This window comes from Chenopodium quinoa, unplaced genomic scaffold, assembly GCF_001683475.1.
Source record: "Chenopodium quinoa cultivar QQ74 unplaced genomic scaffold, ASM168347v1, whole genome shotgun sequence".
NCBI lineage: Eukaryota > Viridiplantae > Streptophyta > Magnoliopsida > Caryophyllales > Amaranthaceae > Chenopodium > Chenopodium quinoa.
Window position 1 is genome coordinate 2,156,443 of NW_018743946.1, and position 19,685 is coordinate 2,176,127.

The window sequence follows — 19,685 nt, forward strand, 5'->3', positions numbered from 1 at the left end:
TGGTTTTGGTTCGGTTTGAATATGAATCAGTATGAAATTGCTTCAAGTGCCTTGCATATTAGTTTCAATTCGGTTCAAATTATTGTTGATTTGGTTTGGTTTCGGTTTATTCTTAAGTTGTTATAATTCGGTTCGCTTGTAAACGGTTTGAGTAGTAAACGGTTTGTTGCAGACAAGTTGCGGTTTGTAAACGGTTTTTATCCGGTTCAAACAGTTTCAAGTTGGAAACGGTTTCGGGTTAAAAATGGTTCCGTTTCAAAAAGGGTTCGGTTATTAAACGATTTAACATTATTCAGATCGGTTCGGTTTGATTTCGGGATACTACAATATGGTTCGATCCGATTTTTAGTTTCATAAATCAGTTGTTAATCGGTTCAATTTTCATTAGGGTTGGTTGGTTTCAGGTGGTTAAATAGTTTGATTAATAATATTCTTTATTATTATTTTTGTTTGACTTTAATTTGTTTTTGAAAGATCAAAGAATCATCTCATTTTAAAAATTTTGAGAATTACAATTATACATCATAAGAATTTGATTAGGGCAGCTTTGGTCTAATATAATTCTGATCAAAATATAAAGCACTTTGATGATGTCACCTAAAGAGAAGATGAAGATTATTTATGCTCAATCCATAATTACATAAATAAAAGTCAGGGAAAACAATAATGTACTCCGTAGTAAACATGTGTGTATAATTAGATTTCATTTAAAATTTCTTTTAACGTGATTTTAATCTTTCCTTTATAGTAAGCGGTTTGTAAACAGTTCAATTTATAAGCGGTTCGTTCTTAAACGGTTCATTCTGTAAGTGGTTTGTTTTGTAAACGGTTACATTTGTACACAGTTAGGTGCAAACAACTTGCGGTTTGTTAACCGTTCGGTGAACACAATTTTTATCCATGTTCAAACAATTTCAGGTTGGAAACAATTCGATTCTTTTTTTTTTTTTGTTCAGTTTTATTTCAGATCAGTTTAGAACTATTCGGTTCGTTAATGAGTTTGGTTCTTATACGTTTAAACATATAAACTCGAATCGTTTCAGTTTCAAGTTTATTAAAATACGGTTTGGGTTAGTTTTCGATTTCAAAAAATTCTGTTTTTAATCGGTTCAGATTTCATTTGGATCGTTGACAAAGCTAAGTGAGACATATCAATGTTTGTTAATTAAGATTATGCTTATTGATTAAATATTGTTCTTATGTATAAGAGAATAATTTCATGTGTTTTAAACTTTAGTTTAATTTGTTACTTCGCTATTTTTTGTCCTTTATTTTGTTTCTTGTGGAATTGCAACTTAGCTTGGTACATCGGATCTATATGGTATTTTTGTAAATAAATCAACAACTGTGAAAACATATTTGATTAAAAAATTGTTGATTTATTTCCATTTTTGCCATTTATTTTCTCGATATCCAAGTCTAAGTTGTAAAGATTTCAAGACAACATCCTCCGGTCAATGGCTACAACACATTGTATAATTCCACATAAAAATATTGGAGGGAGCTTTCTCTACATATAAAGCGGTTCCCTTAAGAATTATAGGAAAATCATTTATGGAAACATTCAGTAGAATGCTGTAGAAAGTAATCTTAATGTTTTACTTTTTTTTTGGTTTTAATTCGAACGAAGAAACCAAACATTAGCAGTAAGCTCCACAAACGGATAAAATTCAATCATACAGACTAGACAAAAAATATCAGTTATTCGATGCCTTACTCCCCTTCTTCGGGGAAGCTTTAGGTGTGTCAAGGAAACCTATGAACAGTAGAAAAGCTGCCTTCATTATAAGAGAATCTAAGGATATAATGCAAACTTCACTCCAAAAATTCATATAATAAGAGATACCAAGCAGTTAGATAACAAATTTAAAACAAAAACATGTTTATGAGTGATAAGATGGGCTAGCCCGTGAAGCACCAGGTGCAGGCATTGGCATAGAAGTGCCTGGGGCTGGTGAAATTGGAGCAGAGGCATACGCAGGCATAGGAGATGATGTATATGTCTGACCGGGAAACGTGCTAGGTACTGAAACAAATGTTTGCCTACCATGCTGCATTGATGGGTCCCATGAGGGTGCAGGTGCCGCATGATTCTGAGGCGGTATGTTAGCACCATTACTGTATCCATTTGAAGGATATCCCGCACTTGTTTGAGGGTTCATCCATGGTGCTGCAGGAGCTCCATGATAACTTGGAGCCTGTTGCACTGCTAGCATAGTTGGTTCTGGGATTGTGTAATCTCTACTTTTGTCACTATGAGCCTATGACAGGGGGCAGAAAAACCACCGCATAAATTAAGGATTTTTCATTAGCAATAAATTCAAGAAGCATGCACAAATGAACATAATTCTAGAAAGTATATTCTAACCATTGTATTGCAACTCTCTTTAAAACAAAGCACATAATATACCTTTACATTGAGATCAGTATGACGAGAATATGTTAGATGAAGCTTACAATAGCCACCATCATAAATGCAATGTCCTTCCAAAGATTCTTTCGCAACAGAAGCCGTACTAACATCTGAAAAAGAAACAATACAAATACTTAGAAACCTCAATGACTTCCATAACTAGGTAGAGAAGATGCATGGCACTAAAGACCATCAATCTTTTCATAGTAGACCATCAATCTTTTCATAGTAGACCATCAATCTTTTCATAGTGTTTAAATGAAGAATTATTAGAAGCAAAGATCACAGATTACGATCGCCAAAGCTAGCCCCACAAGTTTTATTATTATTTTAATATTATTATTATATAGAAAGCTGTAACAGTGGTCATTTCAGATCAAGAAACAACAGCCAGTGAAAATTCTAACCAAGCAGATAGTTTGAATCAAAAAATTATAATATCAAGACTATTGATATTGTCTTTCCATCCAACTGAATCGATGAAACAAATACTACGTCAGAAACAAGAATTTTAAGACCAAAAAAAGACTTTGATGTCAATAATAATAAATATAAATAATTAAAACCCTACAAGATATAAGCATCAAATGATAAACATAGACACATAGCTGAAGAACTAAGAAGATTGTCTAACAACGTCACAAAATTCAAATGCATTGACTAAATCATACTAACGACTTGGCTTTTAAGACAGTTAACATGCCTGCAGCTCATTCAAGAGACCACAATTATCAAGCATTTGCCTTTGGAAAAATACAGTTCATGAAAAGGATTATTCCAATATGTTAATTGAACCATACAACAAAGGATGATTGGATGAATCATGAACATCTTCAAAAATTAAAAAATTAAAAAAGGGTTTTTCTAATCTATACCCTTGAGATCGTTGAGTTTTTAAGGTATTCCCTATGCTTTTTCAAAATTACAAGTTGGGCCCTCCAACTTAAGGTATTTAATTAACTTTATCCTTTGACATTAACTCAAAGCAGTGTTTGAAAAAGCACGCCTAAGGCGGGGTAAGCGCTTTTTTTGGCCTAGGCGAGGCGATTTTGATAAGGCGCACCTGAGGCGCCCGAGGCGCACCTGAAGCATAATTCTGCCAATTTATTTCAATTATATATATAGTGTGCCACACTGAAATGAGGCGCACCAAGGCACTGCATATCCCTTATCGCCTCAGCGCGCCTTTGAGCTTTTTTACACATTGACTCAAAGTTAGTATTTCTAAGAAAATGGGAAGTAATAAGAAGCGGATGAGAAAAAAGAAAAAGTACACCGAGAACTTGACATATCAATGGTTGCATTAAGAAGAAAGAAGAAAAAGTAGATGAGAAAGCGTGGAAAAAATGCATAGGGACCGCCTGAGGGTATAGCCATAATATTTTCTGGGTTAATTATTACGAGCTTTTAAAGGAATGAGGGTAATTATTTGGGCCCGTAATTTATCCCCCCAAAACAGGAGTAAAACATTACACTGCCCCCCTAGGGTAATACTTTACAGGTTAAAATCAGCCCAAAAATTACATCATCTCTTTCCTATCTCCAACCTTTGTACTCCCAACCTAGCTATGGCGGCTGAAGCTTTCTCTCTCCTCCTCTTCCTCTCCTCCTTCAAACAAGTTGACTGAAGAATTGGATTTGAAGGTGCTTCCCTCTTTGTAAATTGCCCCAAATTGAAGTTTAATTTGAAGGTTAACCATTCTATTTTGGTTATTTAATCTGTGGATTTTCAATTTTCGATTTTTTTTCGTTTTTATTTACGATTTAATTTAGCCCTAATTTATGAAATTGAACTAATTATTAATTCAATTTGTGCGGTTTTTGTGATAATATGAAGTAATTGCCCTGGATTTAATACATCCAAACTTGTTAATAATGGATTGGAATTGATTAACCCATTAAAACTCCCACACCTGATTAATATTAGCTCCTAAAAATTTTATACTCATATCACTTTTCCCTTAATAGTTAGTGTGTTAAAAATCTACCCCCTAATGATTACTTGTAATCCAGGCGACCCCTTAATGTCAATCCCCTTGTATAATTCTAACTCATTTTGGGCATGAAAATTCTCTATAAAGTGGGATAATCAATAGTTAACCTAACTTCTAACGTTGGGTTAACATCAGAGGTTACCGTTAAATAATCATCTTAAGTTGGAGACCGCATCTTATAATTTCAAAAAAGCATGGGCACACCTTAAAAACTAAACAACCACTAGGGCATAGCTTAACACCCACCCCCCCCCCCCCAAAAAAAAAAAAAAAAAAAAAAAAAAAAAGTAACAATCACCATTACTTTCACTTTTCTTTAATTGATTTTGTCCATTCGAACCACAAAATCCCCCTACCCCCACGAAAAAAAAAAAAAGAATGATTTGAGAATGTCACGTCAGTAGCATAACCATGCAAGAAATTATGTTAATAACATGTTACAATTTACCGCATTGAAATCCTAAATATTATAGAGATGCAGAGAAGCTATATCCTCAAGACACTAGCAGCCTAGGATTGGGGTATTACTCCAAATCCAATCAAGAATTAGAAAAAGTACTCCCTTCGTCCCTTAATTACATTCCTATTTCTAAATTTACACAGGAATTAACGAACTTGGAGTAACCTTAAAACCCATGATTAGAAAGTACAATGGGAATTACAAGACATTTATTGCTGTCTTTGAATAAAAAAAAGATAGAATGATATTAAATGAAGCACATGTCATCAATCCTTTGAAAAGAAAAAGGACCAATCACATTTGTTTATGAAAAATAGAAGGACCAATCATATTCAATTATGTGCTGCACATGGATTCGGAATGTTAAGAGTGAGAAAAAATGAGTGAGAAAATTATGGTTTCTATGCAACCATTAATTACAAAACAGAAAAATAATTAAAGTAATGCCACATCACAACTATTTGGGGATATTTGGTAAAAATTTACTAACTAAAAAGAGAAAGTAGGAATGTAATTTTAAAACACCCTAAAAGGAAAGCAAGAATGTAATTAAGGAACGGAGGGAGTAGAGCATAAATAATGAGGGAGGTGTTTTTCAAAGTGTTTCCTAGTAAAAACAGAAATGTGACCTTTTCTAACGGTCATATATCTTTCAGAATAGGCAACTTAGTTAACTACATACAGAATGTAAGGTCCAAAGAGTATCGCAAATTGGAAGAACAGCCAAATAGATCACATATATCCAGAAGTAAGAAACTTAACACAACACAAAGATGATAAATTACTTATGAGGTGGTGGGAGTGGGCAATCTCTTACCAGGATACTGAATTAGAGCCTGTGTCTGGCCATTTTTTTCAAATATAGCTATTTTTTGAACAGTGCCAAACGCAGAAAATACCTGTAAAAATCTTTTGATAAGCATAACAATAAACAGAACTCGCTAGTAATAGCCAAAATGTGACGCTGATGATACAATTTATTACCGTATGAAGAACATCAACAGTAACAGCATATTGCATATTCTCGATTGCAGCAAGAAGTACATTGCTCTCCTGATCTTTTTTAACTCCGTCAGCACCAACAACAGGCTAGACAAAGACAATTAGTCAGCATATCTGTAACACTGTAAGTTAATTCACTTTCATGATATAGAAACGCACCTGAACAAGACCTTCAAAAGCAGTAGGGTTCACAGGAAGGTAAGGATTGGTATAGTCCCTGCAGATAGATAAGAAATTTTTAAAATGAATTGCACCATTACAACAGTAGCAAAACCAGATGATTCATAATTTGAGATTAAGTGTGAAAGAAAAATAAAATTAATCTGTTTAACATATAAAAAGTAGTATTATCTGGCAGAGCTGCATATACTCATCTAGTAGCTATTAAAGATACTGAGGTAATGTACATTCATAAAGGGAGCAGTAAATAGGAGTTATAAATCATGATCCACATTACACCTCATAATTACATAGCTAGAGAAAAATGCTGCTAAGAGTGATTAAATGAATCCACACACATATTTGAAAATTAGGGCCTACATGGGATTTCTTGACTGAAGCGAATTTGCGACCAAAACCATTAGAATTTAATACAAATTTTGATGTTTTCATAGACTGATGATGAGGAGTTTCTAAAAAATAATTAAGATAATATGTTTTCTGATTATATAGCTATATTGCAAGGTTAGTGATGGCTTGGTTTCTTATACTCTCCCTTGTTTTACAACATTTCTGAAAAATCATTGTATTCATCAGTATTTCACAAAATATTTCTGCATATATTGATGTTGGGATGGTCATTTTAAACAGGTGGTATATCATGTCCTAACTCCTAAAAGTATCCATAAAAATAAGGAATATCATAATTAGTGTCTACTTCAGGCATCAAACCAAATGTGTAAGTGTCCAAAAATGTCAAATACAACACATACTAATTCACGTGAATCATTAAATCAACTTAGCAATCCCACTATATTATTAGCGCTGCATATACTCTCACATCACACAAGGCATGGGCCTCATTAAATTGAGATGTAGCTAGTTAACCTATGGAGTTTGCTAGACAGTTGCAATATTTTTCTTATAGAAAAGTAATTAAACTGAGAAATGTAAATGGTAGGGTAACTATGCTATATAACTTTCTACATCACGCTAATTTACCACTTAAATTATAAATGCTTTGGGCACACCCTAGGTGCTAGGTACATAAAGGCAATTATGTCTTCTCCTCAAGAGACCCCAAGAAGAATGACCTCACTGGGTACAGAGGCAGCAACAAAGTGACAATGATGTCTTAAAATGATAATTCACCACTTAACTTAAAATGCTTTGGGGGAACCCTAGGTGCCAGGTACATATAGGCAATGATGTCTTCTCCTCAAGAGACCCCAAGAACAATGACCTCACTGGGTACAGAGGCCGCAACAAAGTGACAAATTATGAGGCTAGACTTGTTTGAGATAAAGAGGAGAAGAAAATAGTATAAACTTGCAGTACAGTTCATGTTTCCTTCAAATTAAATCTTAATCTGACATTATGATCCACAGCTGAGCAAGAGCCCTAATTCTAAAATCACAAATCATAATCATAAGTTGCCCATTGTACTATAAACCAACTATCAGCCTTTCACCTTGGGACACAGCTGTGCTGACCCGTTAAGGGTTTGTTTTGTTCACCTAATTTTCACTTATTTCAGGTGTAATAAGCTCATAATGTTCTGTTCAGTTCAAATAAGTTCAATTCAAGAGAAATAAGTTTTGATAAGGGCTACCCAAATACAAATTACAACTAAAATAAAATAAAAATAAAATCTAATAGGTTCAGGTAAGATTAAGATAAGTTCAGATAAGTGAAAATTAGGTGAATAGAGCACACCCTAAGCCATGAATACAAGCCAATCCCAATTAAGTTCATAAACCTCCGACATTAGGTGAATAGAACACACCCTAAGCCATGAATACAAGCCAATCACAGTTAAGTTAATGATCCGGCAACACTGATTAACATTTAAGTACTATAAACTTGAACCATACACAACAGCACTCAAACTTCTTTCCTTGATGGCTTAATCCGAAACAAATCAACCCAAAATTAAATTAACCAATATAAATTGCATTTTTTACACTACAACAGTCGGATTCCCTTCTTCCTTTGCACCGAAAGGGCAATCTCTAAGAAGAAACCTTTGCATGCCATTTCAATTTACAATCTACTATCACACCACAAACAAAAAATTCCTAAGTCTCTTGGACTTCGTAGTGGGATTTAGTTGAGTAAAGTTGTACAGGTGATTAGAAGATAAGGTAGTCATCATTATTTATTATTTTTAAATTCAGGTGAGAGAAAGTAGGGACCACAATGATTTAAACAAGTCAATACAATAAGAGCCAAAAAAAAAATGAGGGATTCTAAAAGATTATAATTAAGAGGGCAAAAAGGGAAATGGAAAGTGGGAAGGAGGGAGTAGCTGACAATAGGCCTTAAATCACAAAAATACTCATATTCTGACACCTATGTGATTCTAGAAGTGAAGATCAGAATATTAACAAAGAATTAAAAAAGGAACCACCACAGCATGAAGACACAAGCAAATTGCAAGGAAAAGTGCAGAGAAAGATAAGCCTTAAATCAAACATACATGAAACCAGATTCCCAATGTTAATCTAAGAAGCAAATAAACACATCATCAAAACTTTCCACACAATATCATAAAAGTGCCAGCAGTTATTTTCAAAGGAATCATTCTAATATCTAACTGATCCTTAAGCCTCACTAACACGGAAAAGGATTAATCACCCAAAATAATCTCTAATCTTAAACATGATAATATACATCATGTGGACTTCCTTAGTGATGTCTGATAAGTGTGATTTGCTCCATAAACAACTTCTTCTGTATCTTTAATTGTAGCAATTGTAACTAGACTTCTATGGGTTGAGATCAACATCCCTAGGACTACCTCCAATAACAAAAAATCTCAGTGTCCCAAGCAATGGAGTGACTCCACTCACTACAGCTTATGAACAAGTAAGAATCTCAGTATACAGTCACTACTTATCAGCCATGAGAGAGAGAGATTCAAAGTTTCCATGGATTCTTTAATATTATTATAATAAAGTACACAATTAAAGTTGTTCTACCATGGTAATGGGTTGCTTAGAGGCAAGAATCATTTTTACACAGTTTATGTCATAAGAGAAATAAAGACTGGAAATGATCGTGGGAATACCCAGTCCCTTCCCTATATAATGCTTTTGCCCAGTCCCTTCCCTAAATAATGCTTTTGCCACTTCTCCCATACATGCATTGACATAATAATTTGGCAATACATAATTCTTTATAACGAAATTTTAAATTCAGCAAAAATAGTCAATGAACTTTCTCAGTGATGGATCAGCAAAGTAAAGTACCTGCTCCTGTGTGATTGAAACTTAATATTCAGGTCTGTGTGCGCAGAATATGAAATTCGCAGATTACATGAACTCACATGCTCCGGAAGCAAATACCTATATCAAAATGTTTAGTCGGTATCAGAATATAAGAGAAGAAATTGACAGGCAGAGCAAGTGTATAGATATTTTTTTTCCCAAAACACCATACACAATTACACAGCAACCTCTAAATACAGGTTATATACTTGGCAAATTGATACATCATTCACGAATTGAAATGAGGACAAGGAAAGGAAAATTAAAAGGCAGCAATGACCTCATACCTGGGTATACTTCTCCCATCCAATGCATCCTTTGCTGCACTTGCTGTGTCAACATCGCTGAATTGGATTAACGCCTGCCATTCCAAATTAATAAAGTGAAACAATAGCAAAGGGAGAACACTACAGTACAAGGTGGAAGATCAAACTCTTTACCTGAAATCCAGCTGCCTTTTCAAAGGTGGCAATTTTGTGGACAAATCCAAAGGCAGAAAATACCTTTCAAACACAGAAAATCAAAAGGAACAATAGCTCAATAAGTATAGGATGAAATAAGAAAATGAACAACATGTGGCTCATCTCGATGCTCATCAGCAACTATGAAATTAGCAATAGACTAGAATCAGGTGCAGAACAAGACCTGTATATTTAAGCGTGACGATAGACCATAGAAAGCAGTATGACGCACATGATTTTAATTCCAAACTCTCTCCAACAAAAGAATTTAAATAAGAACCATCATCATCTGTGATTCAATGATGCCAATCAAAATTCACAATTACAAAGAAGACAGCCTATAAAAATTTAAGGACAGTCAATTACATTGCTGTAGCATAAAGCAACTCATACAGAAAGAACATTCAATATTAATGGCAAAAAAGAGCACCAAACAACAGGAGGGCAGAAAAAGATACGAACAGGAGGGAAAGATGAGAAGAAAAAAGATACTGAGAGAGAAAGAGAGTTGATGAAAGATAATGGGACTTTTCCACAAAAGTGAAGAAAAGGAAAATTAACCTATAGGAACAACTTTAAGTGAGACCAATCTGAATACATTGACCTTCGAGCTACCAGCCTAGCTATTACGATAATTCACCAAATGCTGCAAAATAGATCCAGCCTTGGTGTAAGCAAAGCCGTTTTGTGGGCAAAAAAAGCTGAAATTTTGTCCTGGTGCAAGTAGTTTTGATTTTGTGTCTTTTGAATGTATGAGTTTTAAACCTGATGTGCCAAGTATTCTACATAAATATGTTCATTTTAATATTGGTAACTCTCACTTCTTCTGAAAAGCATTTAGAGAAGCAATGTGTAGAAGGCATAGGGTACTCAGTTAAGTGCAGTCACTTTGAACCATAGTGAAGTAGAAATTAGATCAGTGTCCATAAAACAGAGAGAATAAAGATAACAAGGAACTTAACACTTAAAAGATAAGAAAGAGAATTCAAAGCATTCAAACTATTAGGTCACAGCTAAAATACTTAGGCTTGTTTAAATCAACTCAATTTAATTTATCTTACCTATTTCATACATATTCAAACATAATAAGTTTTCAGGACAACTTCAGACAAAATTTAATCAAACAAAAGCATGTAATTTATGTTACTAAAAAAAAAAAAAAAAAAAAAAAAAAAAAAAAAAAAAAAAAAAAAAAAAAAAACCTACATACCCAAAGAATTCACAAAATGTTGCTGACACATGGGTAAAGATATCATACCAAACAACTCACTTTCCACAACACCCATCCATAGAGGCATCACCAAGCAATATGGTTTACCTCTTCTCATAGACAGAGTCTTTCCTGCTTCCATGCCAATTAGTAACTTCCCCAAAACAAACAATTCTACAAGGCATGACTCATGAGTGACCCGGGGTCATAAACTCTGTGGTCTATAGTAAAGCGAGAGGCGCTAAGCAACTTTGGTTGCAGAATGAAGATTGGGCAAGGAGGGGGAGAACGGAGGCAAATGGAAGAAATTAGATAAACAATTTCATGAGGAAAAGGAGCACCTTCTGTTGACAGACTAATTGTGGAAGACAGGTATCTTTCTCTTTTTTCTACTGTTTTCTGTTACAAGAAACTTTATCTCGTTTTCTTATCTTCATTTAACACATCAACACATAGTTAAGGCCAGTACTTACAGCAAATGTTCCAGCTCTCCAATTGGCATCATATTATTTCTTTTATGTATAGACACCACTTCTAACTTTCCCCATCCACACTCTGAGGGCACATACATTGATAATATTAGCTTGTGTTTGTCAAAGAACAAAAAGGGTGAATAACATGATTGTTCATAAGGAAATAAATGTCCCAATCATCTCACAGCTACAGAATTTATGATACAAAAAAAATTTAGGGTTCTGTAATGCAAATCAAAGTGTTTTGACAATGGTATCTCTTTTGCAATTTATTTTGTGAGTGCTCCACATGATGGCAATGGTAAAAAGTACACAAGAGCCAAGATTCTCTTTCAGTCTGATTAGCCTTCACATACTACCTCTATCAGACAGCAGGAAAAAGAAAGACCACGTGATTGCTCCACCAGAATTTCATAACATAGCATAATGTTATAACTCTCTTCAAAAAGGCTTGTAACTTTTTTATCCCGTACATATTCCTTGGCATCCCATCCTAATGTCATAATGCCTTATCAATACTTAAGTTCTCTCTTTCCTTGAACAGTTGAACCTAACATAAATTGTCAAACTATCAACTTCGAAGCACCCCCTAAATCCAAGGTACAATATGCCCCTAAGTCCCAACGAAAACTAATTTACCACTCAGGCTCATAACATCAAATAAAAGCCTATTTATTTTAAACGGTTTCCTTAACCATTGATAACAGTAAATATTAAGATCATGTTCTAGACATTAGAAATATTGAACAATCCTGCAATCTAGCAATTACAAAATGACTTAATTTTAATCCGACTATTACAATAGTTATATCATATGATCATTCGGACAGTGAATAGAAATTTTGACACGGTTATTAAAGATCATAAGGCATTTATAAGGGGTAGGGTACTTTCCTAGCTTTTTCAATATAGCACAATACAATACTGTCTTTATCACTATACAAATTCAAGCGATTTAGATGTATTCCACAAATTACTATTTTCAAAACCTTGGCATAACTATGTTCACAAGTCTAGTGATCCTAAAAACCTAGTGCACAACATATAAATAGGCGTTTCGTTTGAAAGTCAATCATTCACATGACTCAGCAGCTTCAACATATCATCATCAGTTTCATCACAATGTAAAACAAAATGAAGAAATCATTGCATTGAAATTTAGGCCTTCAAGGAAGCACTCACCAAGTGAATAACTTCAATAGTCACGTCACCAGGTTGCACCCCTTCCATAGTAACTAGCAACACATTCCCCGGAATATCACCAGGGCTCTTATTGTTCACGATTTCGTGTCTATTCGAATACTGAATGTACACAGTTTTACCCCGAACTTGCGCCGGTTCTGAAGCCGACGCAAAATACGAAACCATAGAGATAGCCTGATTAAGGTCTGCCTGAAATCATACATCAAATTCCAAAAATAATCATTACACAACAATATCATCATAAATAATCCCATTAATCCCACCTACAATTCAAACAATTTCTATCATACCCACAAAACTTAAAAGCCCTAATTTCACAAATTAACCAATTTAAGACTATAAATTCAAAATTAAACACATACATATTCGACGAAAGCTTGATTACGATTGGCGCCGACATTGCACTTGGTATTGACGATCTTACCAAAGGGTTTACAGAGCTCAACAAGCTCCTCTTCGGAACACTCCCATGGAAGATTGCGCAAGTGGAGAACCTTCGATGGTGTCTGGGTGTACCTAAACTGATGTTGCCCAGAAGATGACATCGTAGAACTTCGAAAAAACTAGGGTTTTCGATGAATTTTAAGATTTCAATTTCACAAAATTGATCGAAGATAGAAAGTAGAGAAGAAGAAATTAGGGGTTTCGTTGGAGTTTTTGGGGGAAAAGGGTTTTTTATGAACGATGAAGATGAATGAAGTTTGGGTTTGTGGGATGATGAGATAGTTAAACCCGCTATCTGAGATTGGGATATTTTCGTCTACACCTTTAACAGACAAATTTTTTTTTTTTTTTTTTTTTTTTTTTTTTGAGGGTTGTTTTAATGATTTGAGAGATTCTTATATAGTGATAAATTGGATATGTCTTAAAGGTAAGGGTAATTTCTACCAGTTTGTTACTCTTTGCAACAAAAAATTTTGAAATGAGCTAAATAAAAAATAAATAAAAAAAATTAACCCAAAGTTGCATTTGTGTAATCGAATGTATAGAAGAATGTATGCTAACGTATTTATAACATGTACAACTCAATCTCTTAGACTGTTTGTAAAAAAAACATACAAAGTAAAACTTAACTAATTCTCGTCATATTATTTCATCTATTCCACAAAAGCACTTTACAGAATGGGCATATAGTTTAAGTCTATAATGAGATTTTGAATTTTGTCGACAACTTGGATTTGCTATTGGTGGATGTATATATGTGACGTGAGTAGAATCGAATCGGGCAAATAACTACAAATATCATTGAAGAGGGATATTATGTACCAATGCATTGAAAGAAACTTTAAGATCATTGATGACAACAAGGTTATTGCAAATTATGACTAAGGTTGAAAATTTAATTATTTTCTTTAAAATGAAAGAAGATTCCATTTTAGATAGTCATTGCTTTATAGGATGAGGCAAACCCATTAATAAGATTGGTCAGAAAATTTGGTTCCTTTTTTTACTATAATATAATCCCAAGTTCTTCTTTATTGATTCTCAATTCCACTTACAAATGGTAACACACCCGTTGAAATTTAGTTTAGCATTGTAATACTACTGCTTCTTTATTGCTACCACACTACGGCTTTATTCTTTAGAGTTGTTCTGATCTACTCTGCTGAAATCTTTTATTCTGCTTTGAGCCCTGATCTGCTCTACTAATTCAATATGCTCTACTCTGCTAACATCTACTATGCTCTACTAAAATCTCTCTGATCTGCCCTACTCTACTGAAATCTTCACTGCTCTAACAGAAGCTCAAACGAACAAGGCATACCACTACTATGGAATTATTGAGGAATTCAATGTGTAATTATTACTTCGTATTATGAATTGGTTAGCATAGAATTCTTAAGGAATTTAAGGTATGTAATTTAGACTTATTAATCTTGGTTGATTATTATGCCACTGCAAAGCCACTTGAATTTGATGACTATGAGACTATATATATATTGAATATTTGGATTAACTTGAAAATTCAAGTTTCTCCCATAATTTGGATTCTTTGGATCCATAATAAAGACACAACAATAAAGGGAAAGTAACTATATTATCTTTATATTAAGGTTAAAGATTAATATAAGGAAATTTTGAATTTTGGTATCTCGAAAATAATCCTAGTTGAATTTTCACACCCGTTTAAAACTTTTTTTTATTTTGGTACACATCAAAGTATCAAAGTGTAAAATTATAAGTTTTGGTACCTCAGTCCGTGTTCCGTTAAGTTTTCCGTTAGTGGGGTACTGCCACCTTCCACCACCCTTAGCCCCTATCTCCCCCTCCCTGTGCGGCTGTCGGCAACCCCGAGAAAAACGGCCTCCTCCCAGCCATCCTTAGCCCCCCTCTCCACTTCCTGTACGACTGTCGGCAACCCCGAGAACAACCTTCTAGCCACCAAAACACCAATTACCAAGTGCACAACCCACCACAGCAGCCTGTCGCCGCGACCAGGCATGCATCCCAGCCACAGCTGCCTACCATCATGGTCAGGCACGCATCCACCGAACACACTCCAATTGCCATCACCACCACTCGAAACTCCCTAATTCACCTCCCCCATTCCCAAAAAACCCCCCAAACACTCTTCCCCCCCTCCCAAAAAACCCCAAACATTTATCCCCCACTCCCGAAAAACCCCAAATACTCATCCCCCACCATCGAAAACCCTAGTCATTAGGGTTTCGGGGTGGGGGAAGGAGTGATTCGGGGTTCATGGGAGGGAGGGAAGGGTTTTGCGGTGGTTTAGGTGGGTTTCAGGGAAGGTGGAAAACAGGGGCTATGGCTTACATTGGAGGAGGGAAAGGGAGGGGGTGGGGTGGCCGACGCCTGAGAAATTTGGCCACTGACAGCCGAAAGCCAGTACGGGGAGGGGGAAGGGTGGCTAACGGGGAGGGGTGGCAGTGGCCAGTGGTTTTTTTTTATTTTTTTTTTTATTTTTTAAAGTTTTTTTTTAATAAATTAAATTATTAAATAATTAGATAACGGGCCCCACTAATGAAACATGGACAGAGGTACCAAAAACTATAATTTTACACTTTGATAGGTACCAAAATAAAATAAAATAAAATAAAAAATTTAAACCGGTGCGAGAATTCAAATAGGGTCATTTTCAAGTTACCAAAATTCAAATTTTCCTTAATATAATATAATCTGAAAAGAGTGAAAAACTATCAATAAATTAATAATAAACATTGACATTCGGGATACTAACTAGTTCACATCAAAAGCTTGTATTGTTGGTGATAGCGGAGTTGGCATCCTTGCCACGTCAACTTTAGTTTATTATAACTAATTATATTCTGTTGTAACAGAATTTGGAAGCTTCAAGATTTCAACTTATATTATTGTAGGGAATATTTCAAGCATCCCAAACTTGAGCCCCACTGTGATCATACACTTAAGCATGGTGGCGTCCAAAGGGAAGGAAGCTAGAGTAAAAGAGTCGCCAACAAGTTTTAGGACGGAATTTGTAAACCATTCACAAGGTGAAAGTTACACCCCTTCACAATCCATGAGATCGCTAACTTCATAGTAGTCTGGAACCATGACTGGATATTCGGGGATGAAGGTACAAATCCAACCTAAAACAGATTGAACTTGCCCTAAAAATAGGCCTCTACTTTATTCTTCTCATATTCATGTGCACTTTCTGACTAACAAAAGCCGAGCGAGAGTCTTTATGAGGCGTAGGAAAGGTACAAGGAGTACCAACGAGAATGTCCTCATCATGGGATTCCAACCTACCAAATCATTAAAATTTTCTATGGAGGATTGAGTCCTCAAGGAAAATCTTGTTTGGATGCCGGTGCCGGTGGCCCTATCATGAATAAGACGGAGGAAGAAGGTGTGGATCTAATTGAGAATATGGTGAGATACCATATGGATTTACAAGAAGGTGAGAGATAGTCGACGAGCAAGAGTTGTTCAACGGTCTATTCAATCGACCATCTCAATGCCATCAATAACTTGTCCTCACAAATTTCAAATTTGGGAAAGGAGATGACCTCAATAAAAGCAAAACTTGAGAGTGATTCCTCACAAGCACCTATTATTCCATCCCACAATAAGGGGAGAGGTATATCTTCTAACTCTACTCCTCTTTCAACTTCAAATAATATGTTAAGTGGATGTGTGTTTTGTGATGTTTTTGGGTCTTATGACCACGATTCTTCTAGTTGTCCACATGCATTTGAGAGTTGTGATGAAGGTGAGAGCAATGATTGTGAGCAAGTGAAATTTGTTTCCAATAGCAACAATGGACCAAGGTTTGATGGTCCAAGACAATTTGGGAATAGAAATACTTACCAACAAGGGAATTTTGACAATTATAACAATGGTGGCTATAGAAACCAAGGAAACCAAAATTTCCGAGGTAACTATAACAATCAAGGTTATAATAATCAAAATCAAGGCCAATACCAAAACTGGGGTAATTGTAATAATCAAAATCTGGGGAATTTTCAAAATAACAACCAAAGGGGACCTCCACCCGGATTTGCTCCAAAGACCTAAGAAAATGGTGAGAATTTCTATGCTCAACCTTCAAATTCCAAGACTACCTTGGAAGAGATCATCGAGAACCAAACCAAGATTTTGAACACTTACATGTCGGTGAGTGACAAAAAGTTTAATGAGATGAGGACACACAATAAGATGATTGAAACACAAATCTCTCAATTGGCTAACACCTTGAAAGAGAGTGTGAATGATATTCCTTATTCTTTACCCTCACAAGGAGTTGAACCTAAGAAACCCGTGTATTCAATCACCACAAGGAGTGGGAAAGTGCTTGAAAAGAGAGTTTCTAGGAAGACTAAGGAAGATGAGAGGATGAGTGATTCGTGTGAGGAAAAAGAGAATAATGTGTCAAGAAGTGTGAGCAAGGAGGAAGTTCAAGAGAAAAAGAAGAGTGATGAGTCTAGCAAGGTGAGTGAGAATTCTAATGAGAAGAGTGTTGAGAAAGAGAGGAAACAAGATGAGGATTTCAAACCGAGACTTCCATATCCCCAAAAGTTCAATAGGTACAAGTTGGATGAACAATTGGGAGATTTATCGAGATGCTAAGGAAAATCCATCTTTCTATTCCTTTCACCGATGTTTTGGGAGAAATGCCTAACTATTCTAAGTTTCTTAAGGAAATCTTGAACGGTAAGAGAGATTGCAATGCGGTTGAACCGGTGAGTTTGGAGGAGTGTTTTAGTGCTTTTATCCATAATGACTTACCCCCAAAGATGAAAGATCCATGAAATTTCTCCATTCTTTGCAAAATGCCCTTTGTGATATTGGTGATAGTGTTAGCATCATGCCTTACTCCGTTTTCAAGAAACTTAATTTAGGTGAGCTTTTTGCAACCAACATGACCCTTCAATTGGTCGACCGTTCTATTAAGTTCCCAAAAGGTAGAATCGAGGATGTGCCCCTCAAAATAGGAGAGTTCACTATTCCCGTAGATTTCATTGTGCTTGAGATTGAGGAAGATGACAACATTCCTATCATTTTAGGGAGGCCATTCTTAGCAACTTCGGGTGCTTTAATAGATGTGAAAGATGGCATGATTACTTTGTGTGGTGGTGATAGTAAGGAGAGTTTTAAGCTCCAGTCAATGCATGAGTCTCTATCTTATGTGCAAGGAATTATGTACATAAACTCTTTGTGTTCGAATGCTAATGATTTTATATTTGTGTCTTCTACTAACAATATGCTTGTAGCTTGTGATGTTCCTAAAAGTGTTGAACGCAAGGTTGTTACTAAAGAAGACAAGGATTTATCAAAGCTTGAAGATGAGTTTGAGATGCCCTTTTGGTTTGATCTTTCTTTGAAGGAAGATTAAAATAGTTTTTCAAGGGGTGAAAATGCGGATCTTAAAGATCCAAGGAAGAAGAGGCCAAGGAAGAAGAAGAGATTTTCTAAGAAATACAAGAGGAAGTTGAAGTCCGAAGAGTTTGATTTGGTATCCATGATTCAAGATGACATGGTTCATGAATGACTTTGCACAAGCTTTGCAATGGTTTTATCCTTTCCACCACTTTGGATAAGGTGGTGCTTTTTGACCCTCCGTGATTTGGAGGAAGGGTCGAGCTTAGGACCTTAAGCAAGTGCTTCCCGGGAGGCAACCCGGTTTTCTAACTTTTTTCTCTTGATTCTATCTTTCTAAATTTCTTTATTTCACTTGTCTTGTTGTTTGGATTAATAGGTTGAAATCATCGGAGTTGGATTATCCCGAGCGAGCTTGAGCGTAGTGGGAACTTTTTTCGTGGTGTTTGGTAAGATTATGCTCGATATTATTAAATTTTGAGAGGAATGGATAAGGTAATGTAGGAGGTAAGTTAGGAAAAGATGTGCTAAAATTTGAAGCAAATATGAACTTGGTGGGTTCATTATGGTGCTCTCATTAATTTGGAGTGTTGAACCCACTGAAAATGAATTTAGTTACTGGTTGTTTTAGTGGGTTCGATAATCTCGGAATGATAAAGATCATTGTGCCCATACATGAACACACTAAGAGAAGAAGTTAAGCAAAGGAAGCGAAGCATTATCTTATTAAGCGTGATTACAAGTAAAAATTCCCTTTAAACATGCATAAAAGGTGTGATCAAGCAATAACAATAATAATATCAAGCAACATAACAACAATCATCATCATAATAATAATAATAATAATAATAATAATAATAATAATATTCAATCTCAATAAAGCATAATAATATTAGCAAGATCCTAGGCATGATACTAACATGATTAATAACAAACCCTAGCATGTCACTAAACAATAAAGATTAAAGCTTTATCCCTAACACGATACTAACATGATATTAGAAAAGAATAGGAAGCATCCCAGAAATATACATGATATTAGAAATTAATAAAGACATCCTAACATGATACTAGGAATTATAAAATTATAAGCATGATTTCTATATCAAAAGAATAACAAAGTAATTAAATTACTTACTTGGATGCCTCGTATCTCTTTCTAATAACAAGATCCACGCGTTAGTAACTTCAAGGATAATATTAAATCAAATAATTAATTTAAATAATTGAAATAGAGGT

General features: G+C 35.1%; 2 protein-coding genes across 3 annotated transcripts; one reads left to right on the forward strand and one right to left on the reverse strand.

The window, feature by feature from the left end:
• Positions 1-1,647: 1,647 nt before the first annotated feature.
• LOC110688979 (polypyrimidine tract-binding protein homolog 1) lies at positions 1,648-13,654 on the reverse strand. 2 transcript variants are annotated; one of them, XM_021865723.1, is made up of 10 exons: positions 13,007-13,654; positions 12,624-12,833; positions 9,738-9,800; positions 9,585-9,658; positions 9,280-9,375; positions 6,029-6,086; positions 5,852-5,956; positions 5,685-5,766; positions 2,411-2,523; positions 1,648-2,261 (listed from the first exon to the last, which is right to left on the reverse strand). In XM_021865723.1, exons 1-10 carry the CDS (start codon positions 13,187-13,189, stop codon positions 1,884-1,886), a joined length of 1,362 nt encoding a protein of 453 aa, XP_021721415.1. In that variant the 5' UTR covers positions 13,190-13,654; the 3' UTR covers positions 1,648-1,883. The 2 variants fall into 2 exon arrangements, with proteins under 2 accessions (XP_021721415.1, XP_021721416.1); XM_021865724.1 differs by having other exon boundaries at positions 2,140-2,261; positions 2,458-2,523; positions 13,007-13,653.
• Positions 13,655-17,874: 4,220 nt separating this feature from the next.
• LOC110689051 lies at positions 17,875-18,462 on the forward strand. The gene has a single exon (XM_021865797.1). The coding sequence runs from the start codon at positions 17,875-17,877 to the stop codon at positions 18,460-18,462; it is 588 nt and encodes a 195-aa protein (XP_021721489.1).
• Positions 18,463-19,685: the final 1,223 nt, after the last annotated feature.

Bases quoted from the DNA above. Each gene is read 5' to 3' on its own strand.
- LOC110689051 (XM_021865797.1), top strand. From the start codon at position 17,875: ATGAAATTTCTCCATTCTTTGCAAAATGCCCTTTGTGATATTGGTGAT.
- LOC110688979 (XM_021865723.1), bottom strand. From the start codon at position 13,189: ATGTCATCTTCTGGGCAACATCAGTTTAGGTACACCCAGACACCATCG. The intron at 5,957-6,028 runs GTGCGTTTCTAT...GTCTTTGTCTAG, and splicing joins CTTTTGAAGGTCTTGTTCAG to CCTGTTGTTGGTGCTGACGG. The intron at 5,767-5,851 runs GTAATAAATTGT...AGATTTTTACAG, and splicing joins CTGTTGATGTTCTTCATACG to GTATTTTCTGCGTTTGGCAC.